Source organism: Penicillium vulpinum (assembly GCF_028829585.1).
Source record: "Penicillium vulpinum strain IBT 29486 chromosome Unknown utg000002l_segment0_segment0, whole genome shotgun sequence".
Taxonomy (NCBI): domain Eukaryota; kingdom Fungi; phylum Ascomycota; class Eurotiomycetes; order Eurotiales; family Aspergillaceae; genus Penicillium; species Penicillium vulpinum.
This window is the reverse complement of record NW_026643242.1, coordinates 2,392,227-2,405,461: the sequence shown is the minus strand read 5'-3', so window position 1 is coordinate 2,405,461 and position 13,235 is coordinate 2,392,227. Positions and strand designations below refer to the sequence as shown.

The following is a 13,235-nucleotide window of genomic DNA, read 5'->3' as shown; positions in this document are numbered from 1 at the left end:
TAAAAGACCATAAGGAACCAAAAGGCACTTCTTTTGGACCTCCCTTGCTCGATCTACTTAATATTTTGGCTATCTACTGGAGAGGAATGTTAGCACGTATGCGGAACGTGTATAACATCAGAACACATGGACATATTCAAATGGTTTATTAAGGTACTAAGGTACTAAGGTACTAAGGTAGCTATATATTTGGAAGTTGGGAAAAAAAATACCAAATACATGACCAGTACTTTGAGTAAAAGCAGTGACTATTTGCTATTTTTGTGATTTTTTCCCCGTTCGCCTGATCTTGTGCGACCAAACACATTGGCTATGGATTTCTCTATAAGTTCATGTATAATAGATTATGGGTACGCGGTTATCGAGTAGGAAATATATATGTTCGTACTCCCATAGACATAAAAGAGTTACCATATCAAAGTCACAGTAATTAAACTTCTCTCCAATGACGATCGATGCCGCCGAGAACTGGCCGAGGATGATTTGCCGTGAAGGTCTGAGCTCTTTGGGTATAACGTGCCGGACTACTCCGTTAGGAAATCCACTACTTTGTAGGACCGGGTAATTTATTGTGGGAATATGGATATAAAATGTGTGTATAATGTGCACATAATGTACGTGTGAATTGTATGAAATGGGTTGATATCCCAAAGCCTTATATATATACGGCGATCAGACCTCCGAAGGAACAGATCCAAACATCCCGACAATTACAATTATATCACCTTTACTATTGGTTGAAAGGTGTCTTCAAATGTTAGTATCAAGTCTAACTTGAAACTGTTTTATTGCTACCTTTTTTTTTTTTTTTTTACCAGGGGAGATGAAGTGGTATAGTGGAATATATATCACATTCCACGATGCACGGTGATTGAATTCCGTGTTATCGCCACATATATACTGAAATACTGAAACTTCACAATCTTGCTAATCTTGTTAATCCTGCTAGTCCTGTTAACACTGTTCATCCAGTTAATCCTAATGCATAGGTGGTACGCGCGACTCATGATACAGTCGTTATGACGCCTCCACCCCGATCGGGGTCTCAGATTCTGTACCTGGTCTCAGAATGGGCACCCAATTTTGGAACCTTTGCTTTGTTTTTCCAATTTGCTTTTCTGTTTTTTTCTTCCCCGCCAAGTTTGAGTAAAGTCATATACGTGGATGTTTACTGTAGGTTCGAAGGATGCCACGATGTCTTGAGGCAAATCTATCGCCGTTGGCCGCAGATCGTCAGACGACCCTCTCGGCTCCGATGGCGCACGAGATTGGACAGAATTGTGCCAATAGCTCCTAGGCACCCGTTGACACGCATGGGGCTACGAATATCGGGTTTTGACCATTGTGCGTTTATACCACACACCCGTGAACAATAATAAGGACTTCAGGGCTTGGAGCGGGCATCCACATAAGCCTCCACAGTACCATCTCCCAGGTTGGAGTCTCTGAGCAAGGGACTACCATATCGGAACATACAGTTCAATGCAGAGCATACAAGCATGCAATATGAGTAATAATGCAATATGGTACATTATTGAAAACACAGCGATCATCGATGTCTCTCAGGAACATCAGCCTTTCCAAGGAAGTTAAGACCTAGCCCCAGGCCCTGGTCCTGGGCGATCCGAGCGGATGACATAAACCGCTGATCTAATTTATGCCTCAGGCAATAACAAATGTAAGCCGCGTAGATTGGAACCTTGGAAAACAATAAAAACATGGGGAAAACATCAAACATCCAAAATTATTAAAATCCGATCAAAATTTCAGAGAGATGGCCAATTTTGATTAAATCTTAGCTTTATCTCCCCAGACAAATGGGCCGAACTGTGTTTCAGACATGTCGACATCGGGTGTCCAGTCTCGCGGGTTTCAGACATCTATTGATATCGCCCGTCGACAAGCGTATCACGTAACACCCGTGGCAGGACAGAAGCGATCCTGGACAGAGTCCGCAGAGCAGGTTCCCGGCATGCCACCCCCCGGTCCAGTCGTAAAAAAAGCTACTTTTCCTCACCAAAATGTCAATCCAGATACCATATTGGAATCAGTTCCGCTGCAGTCTGCACGAGATCTGCTAACCGCTCCTGTCCATCGTTTTACCGCCAGCAAGATTCATCTCGGTGCGGGCGCGGAGTCATCCCCGGATCATCCTCAAAGGGCTGTGACTGCATCGATTGCCCCGCCTTCCAGTCAGAATCCCCTGCTCTCCCTGTCTAATCCAAAGTATGGCCTGCCACCCGCTCTCACGGCAAATTTTGCCGCCCTTGGTGTTAGAAGTATCTACCCGTGGCAGGCGTCGTGTCTGCTGGCTAGAGGATTGCTCTCTGGTGAACGTCATTTGGTTTACACGGCCCCGACGGGCGGTGGCAAATCCCTTGTTGCAGATGTTCTACTTTTGAAACGCATTATCGAAAATCCAGGGCGTAAAGCACTGTTGGTTTTGCCTTACGTTGCTTTGGTTCAGGAGAAGCTCAAGTGGATGCGTCGCATTGTGCAAGATGTGGAGAGAAATATCCCGGATGATGAAGATGACTCGAAATTCCCTCGCAGGCGATGGAAGAAATTAAACAAAGATATCAGAGTTACAGGCTTCTTTGGGGGAAGTCGGACGACCGCCACTTGGGCTGATACCGATATTGCTGTTTGTACGATAGAAAAGGTACGCACGCTTGAATGTTCAGTGTTTCCTGCAGAATTCTGATATTTCTTTTCTTAGGCCAATTCGTTGATAAACAGCGCGATCGAAGAGTGTAACATTGGAGAATTGGGAGTCGTGGTTCTCGATGAGTTGCACATGCTCGATGACGAACACCGGGGTTATCTCTTGGAATTGATGGTCACAAAGTTGCTGTTATTACAGCAGAATATCCAGATTGTTGGGATGAGTGCCACGCTTTCCGTGAGTCTATTTTTCAATCCTTCGGTGGACTACTCTAACAGGTCTACAGAACACCGAGATGCTGGCAGAATGGATGAATGCCAAATTTTACATCTCCACATTCAGGCCAATCCCCATCGACGAATACTTGGTATATGAGAATGGAATCTACCCAGCTGCAACCTCAAGGCAATTGTTCCAAACTGCATCCAAGCTGACTGCGGCTGCCTCGTTACACGATACCATCCCTCCCCACCGAATTATTGACCCTTCTACCTTCAAGCAGCTCAGCAACTCCGCAACAAATGCCATGGTAGCACTAGCAGTTGAAACTGCAGCCGCTGGTTTTGGGTCATTGGTGTTTTGCGGTAGCCGTAGCGCGTGCCAAGTTCACGCTGCGATTATCGGTGAAGCAATGCCGCCGGCAGAGCCGGAAGAGTTGAACAAGCGACTCGACCTTCTCGCAGAACTGCGGAGCCTCGCTTGTGGGCTGGACCCGGCTTTGGAGACAACAATTATCAGAGGGACAGGTTTTCATAGTTGGTATTCTGATCCATGATCTAGCTTCTATCCTTACTAATGACCGCCTAGATGCCGGCATGACCACCGAAGAGCGGGAGCTAATTGCACAGGCCTATGACCAGGGTGTGATTAAAGTCCTCGTGGCCACATGCAGTCTCGCCGCTGGTGTAAACCTCCCAGCGAGACGTGTTATCATCAACGGTGCGCGCATGGGCCGTGAGCTAGTAGGTCCGGCTATGTTGTATGTGTCTCCTCCCTAGAGTGAGGAGGACAAGCTAACAAAAACAGTCGTCAAATGTGTGGTCGTGCTGGGCGCAAAGGCAAGGATGACGCTGGCGAAACCTATCTCATCTGTGTGAAATCCGATATGCAGGCTGTCTGCGATCTGTTGGACGCTGACATGCCCGCTATTGAGAGCTGCCTGGCACCGGAGAAAAGAGGCCTCAAGCGGTATGTGTTTCTCGCCCAACTCTATTTTATTCTTCCTGAATCATTCGCTCACACCCCGAAGGGCTTTACTCGAAGCCGTAGCAACAGGATTGGTATCCGGCTGCGAGGCAGTCAGAGAATATGTTCGGTGCACGCTTCTTTATCGCTCATTGGACAAGAAACTCGCATACACCATCATGAAATCTGCTCTCCAAGAACTAGTCGACGAGGAACTTCTTATTTTCCGGGACGACGAATCCTACGAAGCCACGCCATTAGGACAGGCGGTTGTGGCCTCATCTTTTTCCCCCGAAGACGGCCTGTTCGTTCACGAAGAGCTGAAACGAGCATTACAGGCCTTCGTCATGGACGGTGACATGCACATCTTCTACATGTTCACCCCGCTCCAAACAGCGATGAACACCCCCATAGACTGGCAAATCTTCCGCGATCAACTAGACCGACTAGACGAGAGCGGTCTCCGGGCTCTACAATTCGTCGGAGTCCAACCAGGCTTCGTCAACACAATGTACGCCTCCACCCTCCCTATTCCACCCCCCTACACATGTCATGTCCACATAATTCCATACACACTTCCCAACCAATCCAACACAACCCCAAACTAAGCACTTCACCAGGGTCCAATCAGGCGCCTCCCTAAAAGAAACAACCCCAGCGCTAATAAAACAAGCCCGAATCTACCGCCGCGCCTACACAGCCTTCCAACTCCGCGATCTCAGCAACGAAACCCCCCTCGCAACAATAGCCCACCGCTACCAAATCCCCCGCGGCGCAGTCCAAACCCTAGCACAGCAGTGCCACGGATTCGCCGCCGGCATCGTCAAGTTCTGCCAGCGCATGAACTGGGGCATGATGGCTGCCGTCTTGGATCATATGCGCGATAGACTTGAGGCTGGCGCGCGCGCGGACCTGCTCGAGATGGCGCAGGTTACTTTTGTTAAGAGTTGGACGGCGCGCTTACTGAGGGATAATGGGTTTAAGAATTTGAGGGCTTTGGCCGAGGCGGAGCCAAAGGATTTAGTTCCTGTTCTTATGATGGTGGGTTTTTGCTTTTCTTTGGGTTTTGGTTTGGATTCTATGAAGAAAGGAATTGCGTATCTTGTTGGAGACTACTGCGATTGTTTACTAACGCGCTTCTGTGTCTAGGCCAATACTCGCAAGGCGCAGAAAAGTCAGCTCTATCCGACAGAGGCGGAGAGGTATGCTGCCAAATTGATGGTTAAGGCTGAGACCATTGTTGCGCATGCAATCAAGCTCTGGGGTATGTTGTATTTTCTATGGGATTTATTTCAGATATACTGACGCGTGCTGCTTTCTAGAACGAGAGATGCAGATCGAGGTAGAGGAATGAATATCACCTGGGCATGGTTTTGGGCATTTTGCACAGATAGGGGCGTTGTTTTTGCATGACTTCATTGGCTATGGCTGGCAGCATTGGATTTTGTTACGATAATGTGTATACCCCAATTGAAAGGTCATGAATAGTATCTGCGTTTATCTTTTCGTTTTTGTCCTGAATATCTTCATCGGAGGAGTTGGCTGACTGGTACATACATTTCTCAACTAACTATCTGCAAGTCTATAACATTTATAAAACAAAAAGAAATCCAAAGTTAGGCAGTAATCGAGTGCCATTCTCATATTTGCAACGGTATGTATGCGGTTTGTACATGATTTACAATCCCCCAACGCCCTACCCAAAACGCCACCAGTAGATACAAACAGAAAGGTGGCCAACCAAGAAAGAAACAAAGAGAACGGTTCAGTTCTCCCTTTCCAAACAAACCAATAGTTCTACAATTCGCCATGTCTAGGCTCGCCCTCCGACCCGGGTGCAGCCATAAACCCGCCCGCGCGCACGCGCAGCGCAAAGTTAACCAGGATGATCACGACGAGTCCGATGCTGACGACCGTCGGACCCCAGCGCTCGTAGTAGACGCGCTTGACGTCGCGGCGCTTGCGGATCTTGTCCACGCGCCAGATGTACAGGAAGAGACTGTAGACGAGGGCGCCGGCGGCGAGGACGGTGAAGGCCCAGGATGAGATGAGGGTGGCGGAGTCCGTGCCGAAGTTTAGCAGGGTTGCTGCAATGCCGCCGAGGATGATGGAGAATTCTAGCCAGGAGAGGAAGGTTCGTTCGGCGGCGAAGTAGACTTTTGGTTCCACGCGGACGGGAACGAAGATGCCTATTTTGTTTGTGTTAGTTTGGGTAATTGTATGTAATGGTATCGAGATTACTTACGTTTGCCTGGGGGAGCCTGGAAACGCTGTAGGGTGCGTTTGTGGCCACTCAAAACAGCGATTCCACGCTGTTCGGGGGGAGGCAGGGATGTTGGACGGGGGCGGGGGATTATCGCCATAAGACCCTGTGCGACAGCGTGACCGGTGCAAGAGAGGTAGTGTTTGACCAGCTGCTGCGCGTAGTAAGCCCCGCCCATGCGACGAGCTTCCTCGAGTTCGTCGGAATATACCGATTCGTCGTCCGAGTCGTACAAGGGGTAATCTTCGTCGCCGGGTAAGGGTTGAGCGGCGATTCGTTCTTCGATATCCAGTTCGTTGCCATTGGTCTCAAACAATCCGTTTTGATGATCGGTGGTGTGTCCGACCAGAGCGCCTTCGTCCGCACCTGGGAGTTCGTCATCATCCGAATCTTCATCATTGGCGGATATCGAGGTGCTCGCTAGCGGCCTGTGGATACCGAATTGGCGAGTGGCGGGTTTGCGGATGTCTACGCCCATCTGGGGGAACCAGAATGGAAGCAGGTTGATGCGAGTAGGGAACAGGGTCGCTGTTCCGTGGATGAACTTGCTGAATTTCGGGACGGCCTCAACCAAGTGACTGGCGGTCAAATCACGAATCCACTGGGGAGGTTCCTGGCCCGCCTGGGTCTGCAGTTTCACCTCCAACACGGCGTAGGGGAAACGGTCGATATCCTCGGGGGGTAGTTGTGAGAATGGGAAGTCTACTCCGATATCCATACGGCGCCAGTTGTTTCCAGCACGTCGGCGGCCGTCCATGTTATCCTCTCGAATCATGGTCAGTTCTGTGTCAAGAGAGATTCGAACACGAGCATCGCCCGGCAGTTGGAACGCGGTGCGGTGGTAGAAGGTACGGGTGACAGGCACCAGGCGGCGAGTAATGACGCGGTACTGGACCTCGCGAGCTAATTGCTCCAAATCATCAATCTCCGCCGGGCTCTTTTTACCCTCCTTGCGCATCTTGTCGAAGATCTGCTCAACCGTCATCCGGCCATCGAGATAGGCATTGACGTGCTTTTCCTTGAGTGCGAAACGCGCCTTGACGGACTTTTCTCCTGTCCAGTCCTCGCGGTGGGTTTTGCGCTCCACGAAAATCTGGTCGCTTTCCATTCCACCGTACCAACGCAGTCGAATTGCCTCGGCGCCTTCTGTTTTCTTCAGGCGACCCTGATACAGCTCCCAAGTGTCAGTGTTGTCATAGTAGATGGAAGAGATAGCCGTGTCCTTCTCCTCGAACTCCTTGCTGGCATTGAAGACCAACACTGGTAGGTGCTTCAAAATCACCAATTTCAACTCTGTAATATTATCCCGGTGCACCCAATACTTTGTGGTCTGACGCACGAAGTTTTGCTGGGTGCCACCGGCAGATGAATCACCCTTGACCGGGTTACCCTTGGTCCGGACTAGGTCATACAGCTTGGATAGTTTAATCACAAAAGCGTCGTAGTTATCCTTGAAGAAAGGCTTGGCCTTGAGACGTGTCGCGAAAACGGGCTTGAGGAACCATTGGGTTTCTTTCTGCGAGATTGTTAGCGAATTGGGGGCCAAAATCGAAAAACTTTGGACCGAAAACATACATCATGCTTCTTGATGATCTTCTGGAAACCCGTGTAGTTCAATTGAGTGAATTTGGCCAAGTCATGAACATCGGCAATAATGTCACTGAGCACCTGTTCCAGCGTCAAGAAATCCGCATCGGTGGGCGCGGGGCGAGCAGCTCGAGTACTCTGGCGACGGGAATCGGACGAGCTGTCCAGACGGGAGACAACATCGTTCACCTCGGATTCGCTTTCTTTAATGCGGGCGACAATTTCCTCACTCTTGCGCTTCTGGAAATGGAACACCTTCTCTAGTTCACTTTCGAGCAAGGATACGAAGTTCGTCTCGTCGTCTTCCGTCCATTCTTTGCGGGCGGGCTTGGTGTTATCGGAGGTTGGCTCGTCGACAAAATCGGTCTTGAGAGCTTTCTTAAGTTCGTCGTAGGAAATGTAGTAAGGATAGAATTCCTTGATCATGGAAGAACGGAGATATTCACCGAACCTGTGGAACAATTGAATCAGTACGCTAACGATGCGGGGAGTGAAATGGAAGACAAGGAGTTACATACCTCATTGTGGGCAGGAAGAAGTATGAGGAATTCAGGTTTATCCCAAGCTCATGACGAGGAAGAGAAAGAGAAAGAAAAATAACCCGGGGAGGCAAGGGGAGCCAACATCGGAGGGTTGAGCTCTCCGAACAAAAGGCCCAAGAGGTATAATGGACCCTCCCGAACTTGGCTAGCTCGATGACTAGCGGGTGACGGCCCCATCCTGTCATTAAAGTGGGTGGGTGCTAATAATCGAGGTGATATAATATGGCTATATATCATTTCAATTGGGGTAGTTTGAGTTGCTAGGTGGTTTAGAAGATGGCAATGAATATGTTCTATAAGAATATTTGTTTGAAATCTCTATTAAATAGCTATATATTGGTGATTATAGTAAGAATGTTCATGGCGATCTAGATGGCGATTGGTAATTTTGGTATGGTAAAATTGTATTCCCCATACCTCCACCCCTTGGTGACGTTGACTATTTGACCAGTCACGGGCGCACGTGGGCATATCTCTGTGTCTCTGCTTCTCTTCTCTGTTAGATCCACTATCATTTACTCCGTACAGCGATACAGATATAGTTACTATGTACGGAGTACTCCGTCTCTTATATTACAATTCTATTCTTGTATATTATTCTTTATTATTCCATTAAGAAATATAGCCACGTTCCAATTTATTCTTGGCTCTCAATGCTTATTACACACTGAACAGGGATCAAGAAAAAGTCCTCTGCAAAAACCAATCGCCCCACTCGGGACATTGTTTGCGTTCTAGCACTGGAAATGCATGTGATTTCTCAATTTTCATGTCTTAAGTCTAGAGCTCTGAACATCCTTGAAAAACTACATTGTACTTGGGGAAATCCGTGGAATATTCGAAAATATTATGCTCAAATTTACAATATACAATTGTTCTGAATCCCATAGCATTATCCATAAAAAACAATCAACGCCCAGAACACCCTCAGTCAGAGATGACATGCAGCCTAATCCGTCATCACATCATGGTATCATCGCAGCCATCTAGGACATGCTCATGGCCGCCCGGCGAATACTGCGACGAGCACCCTCACCGAAGACATTCACTGAGCCCTCTGTCTCTAGCGAGCGCACCGCATCGCCGAACTGGTTGTGGTCGAGTTTGTTGTCGCTCTGCTCGCTCACATCGCGATACAGGTCAGTCCAGCGGACTGCACCACCAGACACTCCGCCACGTTCATCAAGGCGGGACAGCACCGCCTTCTTCAGGTCGTCGCGAAGACGACGGTCGGCGGCACTGCTGCCTTCAGTCAGAAGGCCCATATCGATGAGACCGGTTCGGGCATCCGTGGCAGCCTGCTTGATGGCGGAGCGGATGAGACGCACGGCTTCCTCGACATCGCCGACGGTGACCTCGGGGGACAGACGCATGCGTGCGTGCGCCTCGGAAAGTCGGATCATCGATTCCAGCTGTCGAGTGGTGGCAGTGATGCGGCGCTCTTGGGCGCGGATATCATCACCTAGCTGGCGCATAGCCACGTAGGCATCGGTGAGTGCAGCACCGGCAGCTGGGGTGATTACAGGGTGGCAGTTGGTCTTGGCGTATGTAATGTAGGCTGTGAGGAATTCGATAGGCTAGGTAGAACAGGTTAGAAATACCTCTAGTTGATCGCACAGGAAAGAGTACTCACTAGAATCTCCTGTGAGCTGGCATTCTCAGGGGTATCCTCTAGATACATGCCGACCAAATGCTTGGCCAGGCGACGATCTTCCGTCTCGTCGACACGATCAAGGACCAGGTATACCAGATCGAAACGGGAGAGCAGGGTAGGTGGGAGATCGATGTTCTGCGGAACAGCGAGCTTAGGGTTGTACCGACTGCCGATGGGGTTGGCAGAGGCCAGGATGGATGTTCGGGCATTCAGGGTAGTAATGATACCAGCCTTAGCGATAGAGACGGTCTGCTGTTCCATGACTTCGTGAAGGACGGAGCGCGTGGAGTCGTTCATCTTGTCAAACTCATCAATACAGCAAACACCACCATCAGACAGAACCAAGGCGCCGGATTCCAGAACCATTTGGCGAGTCTCTGGGTCACGGGTCACGTAGGCAGTCAAACCAACAGCTGACGAACCCTTACCACTGGTGTAGACACCGCGCGGGGCGATCTTGTGAACATATCGCAGTAGTTGGGACTTGGAGGTCGAGGGGTCACCACACAGAAGAACGTTAATGTCCCCACGGTAGCGTGGGTTACCTCCCTTTTGGAAGGTCTTGTTAGTGCCTCCAAACATCTGTAGCAAGATACCCTTCTTCACGTCGTCCATCTCATAGATGCTGGGAGCCAGGGAACGAGACAGCAGATCGTAGATGTCTGGACGAGAGGCAGTCCGCTTGATCTTTTCTTCTTCTTCAGCTGAGACTTTGCGTGCCTGATCTGCCTCTGCTGCCTGCTCGGACATTTCTTGCTCAACTGTGGACATGTCAATGCCCATCTTCTTACGGTCAAACTTCTGTACATGGAGAACATCGATGTACGTCTTGAAGAGGGACTTCTGCGAGCGTTGACGAGCACTGACACGCATGGGGTTGCACCGGAAGATACCAGTCACCACCACACGGTCACCAGCCTTGCAAACATCGACTAGCTCATCATAGACACACAAAGATACCGAGTGAGGAGTCTGACCATCAGGAATGTTGTCCGGTGTCTCCTGGAGCTTGATGACTTGCTTGTCAGAGAATGAGCAACGGTTGTGAAGGAGCTGCATTGAGTTCTTCTCTTTGCAAGAGTCTCGAGGGCAGACTGTTGGCTCGGAAATTCTACCACGATCAATGTCGACTTGAACACCATAGCTGCAGGCGCTGCACCGGAAGAATGCCTCTTTCATATCGGGGATAATGGGAGTAGAACGAATGACCAAGCCCTTGATGCTAACCAGCTTATCCATATCAGCTGGATCAAGATCACGCATGTTTACGGTCTGGTCCAGACCGAAGGGGAGCACCTTGAAGGTCATGGCCTCCACTTCACCAACTAGATCTGGCACATCGACGGTCGGGATCACATTATCCGAGGTGAGGATGGGCTGGCCACGTCGGTCACGAGGCTGAGCAGCGCGCTGGCTCTCTGATCGAAGAACGTCCATTTCTTTGAGGGCTAGATCCACCATCACATCCTTCAAGGCCTGGTCCATCAGAGGGATAATTTCTTGTGGATATGCGGAAAGTTGGTGCCACAACTTGCGAGTCAATGGGTATGACTTCAGGTTAGCAGCATCAAGATTGAATGTGGTCACACCAAGTCGTCGCATGTTGTTACACATGGTGATGCACTCATGTCTCTCTGCTAATTCTCCCATAAGTCTAGTTTCATCCTCGGAGGCACCGTCAGCCCAGAGGCGGTATTTTGTGGCGAAATTATACAGGAAGTTCTTGAATGCCGACATTGAATCCTGGATCGAGATGTTGGTACCCCAGATCACACGAGTGGAGTTTCCGGCCATGGCCTCGGCCTCAGAGGTCCCAGGGTTGATATTCGAGAATGTAGCATCGGAGCGAGGCATGGTATCACCCGTGGGAATTCCATTGGCGTCCACGAACACACGGTTACGGCGATTGGGAGTAGACCCAAAGCCACCGGAGTGCAAATCGCTGCGACGAGGACCTCCCCGTCGGCCCTGGCCTCCGGGCGACACAAATAACCCGCTGCTGGCGGTGCTCAATGCATCGGAGCGGATGTCGGAACGGATATCAGACCGACCGAAGCCTCGAGTTGGGCTAGAACTTGGGATATAGTGAATAGGAGAAGAGTCTGGTGGGCGGTCAGGGATTTATATAAAAGAAAAAAAGGTGCGGCTCTGCTAAAATAAAATTCATACCTCTCACACTGGGATTGCCTCGCGGGGTTCTGTCGCCATCGTCTACTGTTGAACTGGCATCTGCCATGCCTTCATCCGGAGTCTCTGCATTATTACCTCCCTTGGTCGGAGATGATTGGAAAAAAATGGGGGACGAAGAAGGTGCGACTCCCTCGGCCATTAGACGTCTCGAAGCACGGGGCGTGGCTTGAAAATTCGGGCTGCTAGGGGGCTCCTGTCGGGACGAAGAACTAGGCGATGCAGTTGAATTTTTGGAGGAGCGACCCCTCCGTCTTTGTGTTGGTGACGACATGGTGTATATGAATTTATGTGTTGATACCAGACGAAGGTCAGGTGGGTTGGTGATGGTATGGGATACAAGTGAAGAAAGGGAGAGCAAAAAGCTGTGGGCGGAACGTGGATTTCTGCCACCTTGGACGCGACGGACGCGTTAAGTGGTTACCTCTTTGGGTCGACGTGTTATCTCCAGCCACCAGTTCCTGGCTTTTGTGGCTGTGTGTTATTTATTACATAATGCACTGCCACACATTCAACCCAGGGGCCAATCACCGCTCTTTCCCCTTTCCCTCACCCAAAAGCTTCAATACTACTACAGTAGGCATTCGTGTATGGAGTCCATTGTCTATTAACATGGTGGAAAAAAGGGGTACTAATTTGGTAAGAAATATCTCTATAAATATAGTCTATGAAACTCTTAGGCGCTAAGTTAGACAAAGCAATATTTGTCTTCTTTCACTAAAATTCTATCTAAAGCCGTGACTTGTTTGGCGGTTTCATCTAGCGCCTGATGTCATTGTACTCTCGATCGGCGCTCCCACGATTCCTCCAATCACCCCCTGTTCGTCAACAAATTCCATCTGCGAGCTCAGTCCTCGCGCCACTCGCCTCATTAATCAAGATATTAACCAAGACAAAATTTGACATCATTGGCTCTCGTCCCCCACAACTGATCAAGTTGGCGCCCTACAAAGTCTCCTCAAGTGGACTCTCTTTGTGAATTTTTTTCCCTTATCACCGAGCTCTTTCTTATTCAAATCGTCGGTCTACGGCCGATTAATTTCAACATCCATCGGTGCCTACCACTAAATCTCGTGATGCTTCTTGCGGCGACAACTTCATCTATACCCCTTCTAGCGTCCTAGGTTCCCCATTTTCTATCTCTGAGTTTCC

General features: G+C 49.6%; 3 protein-coding genes across 3 annotated transcripts; 1 reads left to right on the top strand and 2 right to left on the bottom strand.

Annotated features, from left to right (window-relative positions):
* Nucleotides 1-1,840: 1,840 nt before the first annotated feature.
* On the top strand, nt 1,841-5,204 carry N7479_003968 (DEAD/DEAH box helicase; the record flags this gene model as incomplete). Its single annotated transcript, XM_057251665.1, has 9 exons — nt 1,841-2,662; nt 2,720-2,902; nt 2,952-3,411; nt 3,473-3,644; nt 3,692-3,853; nt 3,915-4,361; nt 4,471-4,891; nt 5,000-5,114; nt 5,173-5,204. 9 exons carry the CDS (start codon nt 1,841-1,843, stop codon nt 5,202-5,204), a joined length of 2,814 nt encoding a protein of 937 aa, XP_057110990.1.
* Nucleotides 5,205-5,647: 443 nt separating this feature from the next.
* On the bottom strand, nt 5,648-8,223 carry vtc4 (putative vacuolar transporter chaperone (Vtc4); the record flags this gene model as incomplete). Its single annotated transcript, XM_057251664.1, has 4 exons — nt 5,648-6,039; nt 6,096-7,629; nt 7,689-8,151; nt 8,219-8,223. 4 exons carry the CDS (start codon nt 8,221-8,223, stop codon nt 5,648-5,650), a joined length of 2,394 nt encoding a protein of 797 aa, XP_057110989.1.
* Nucleotides 8,224-9,228: 1,005 nt separating this feature from the next.
* On the bottom strand, nt 9,229-12,357 carry N7479_003966 (MCM DNA helicase complex subunit MCM4; the record flags this gene model as incomplete). The annotated part of the gene is made up of 3 exons (XM_057251663.1): nt 9,229-9,819; nt 9,876-11,998; nt 12,066-12,357. 3 exons carry the CDS (start codon nt 12,355-12,357, stop codon nt 9,229-9,231), a joined length of 3,006 nt encoding a protein of 1,001 aa, XP_057110988.1.
* Between the last annotated feature and the right edge of the window lie 878 nt (nt 12,358-13,235).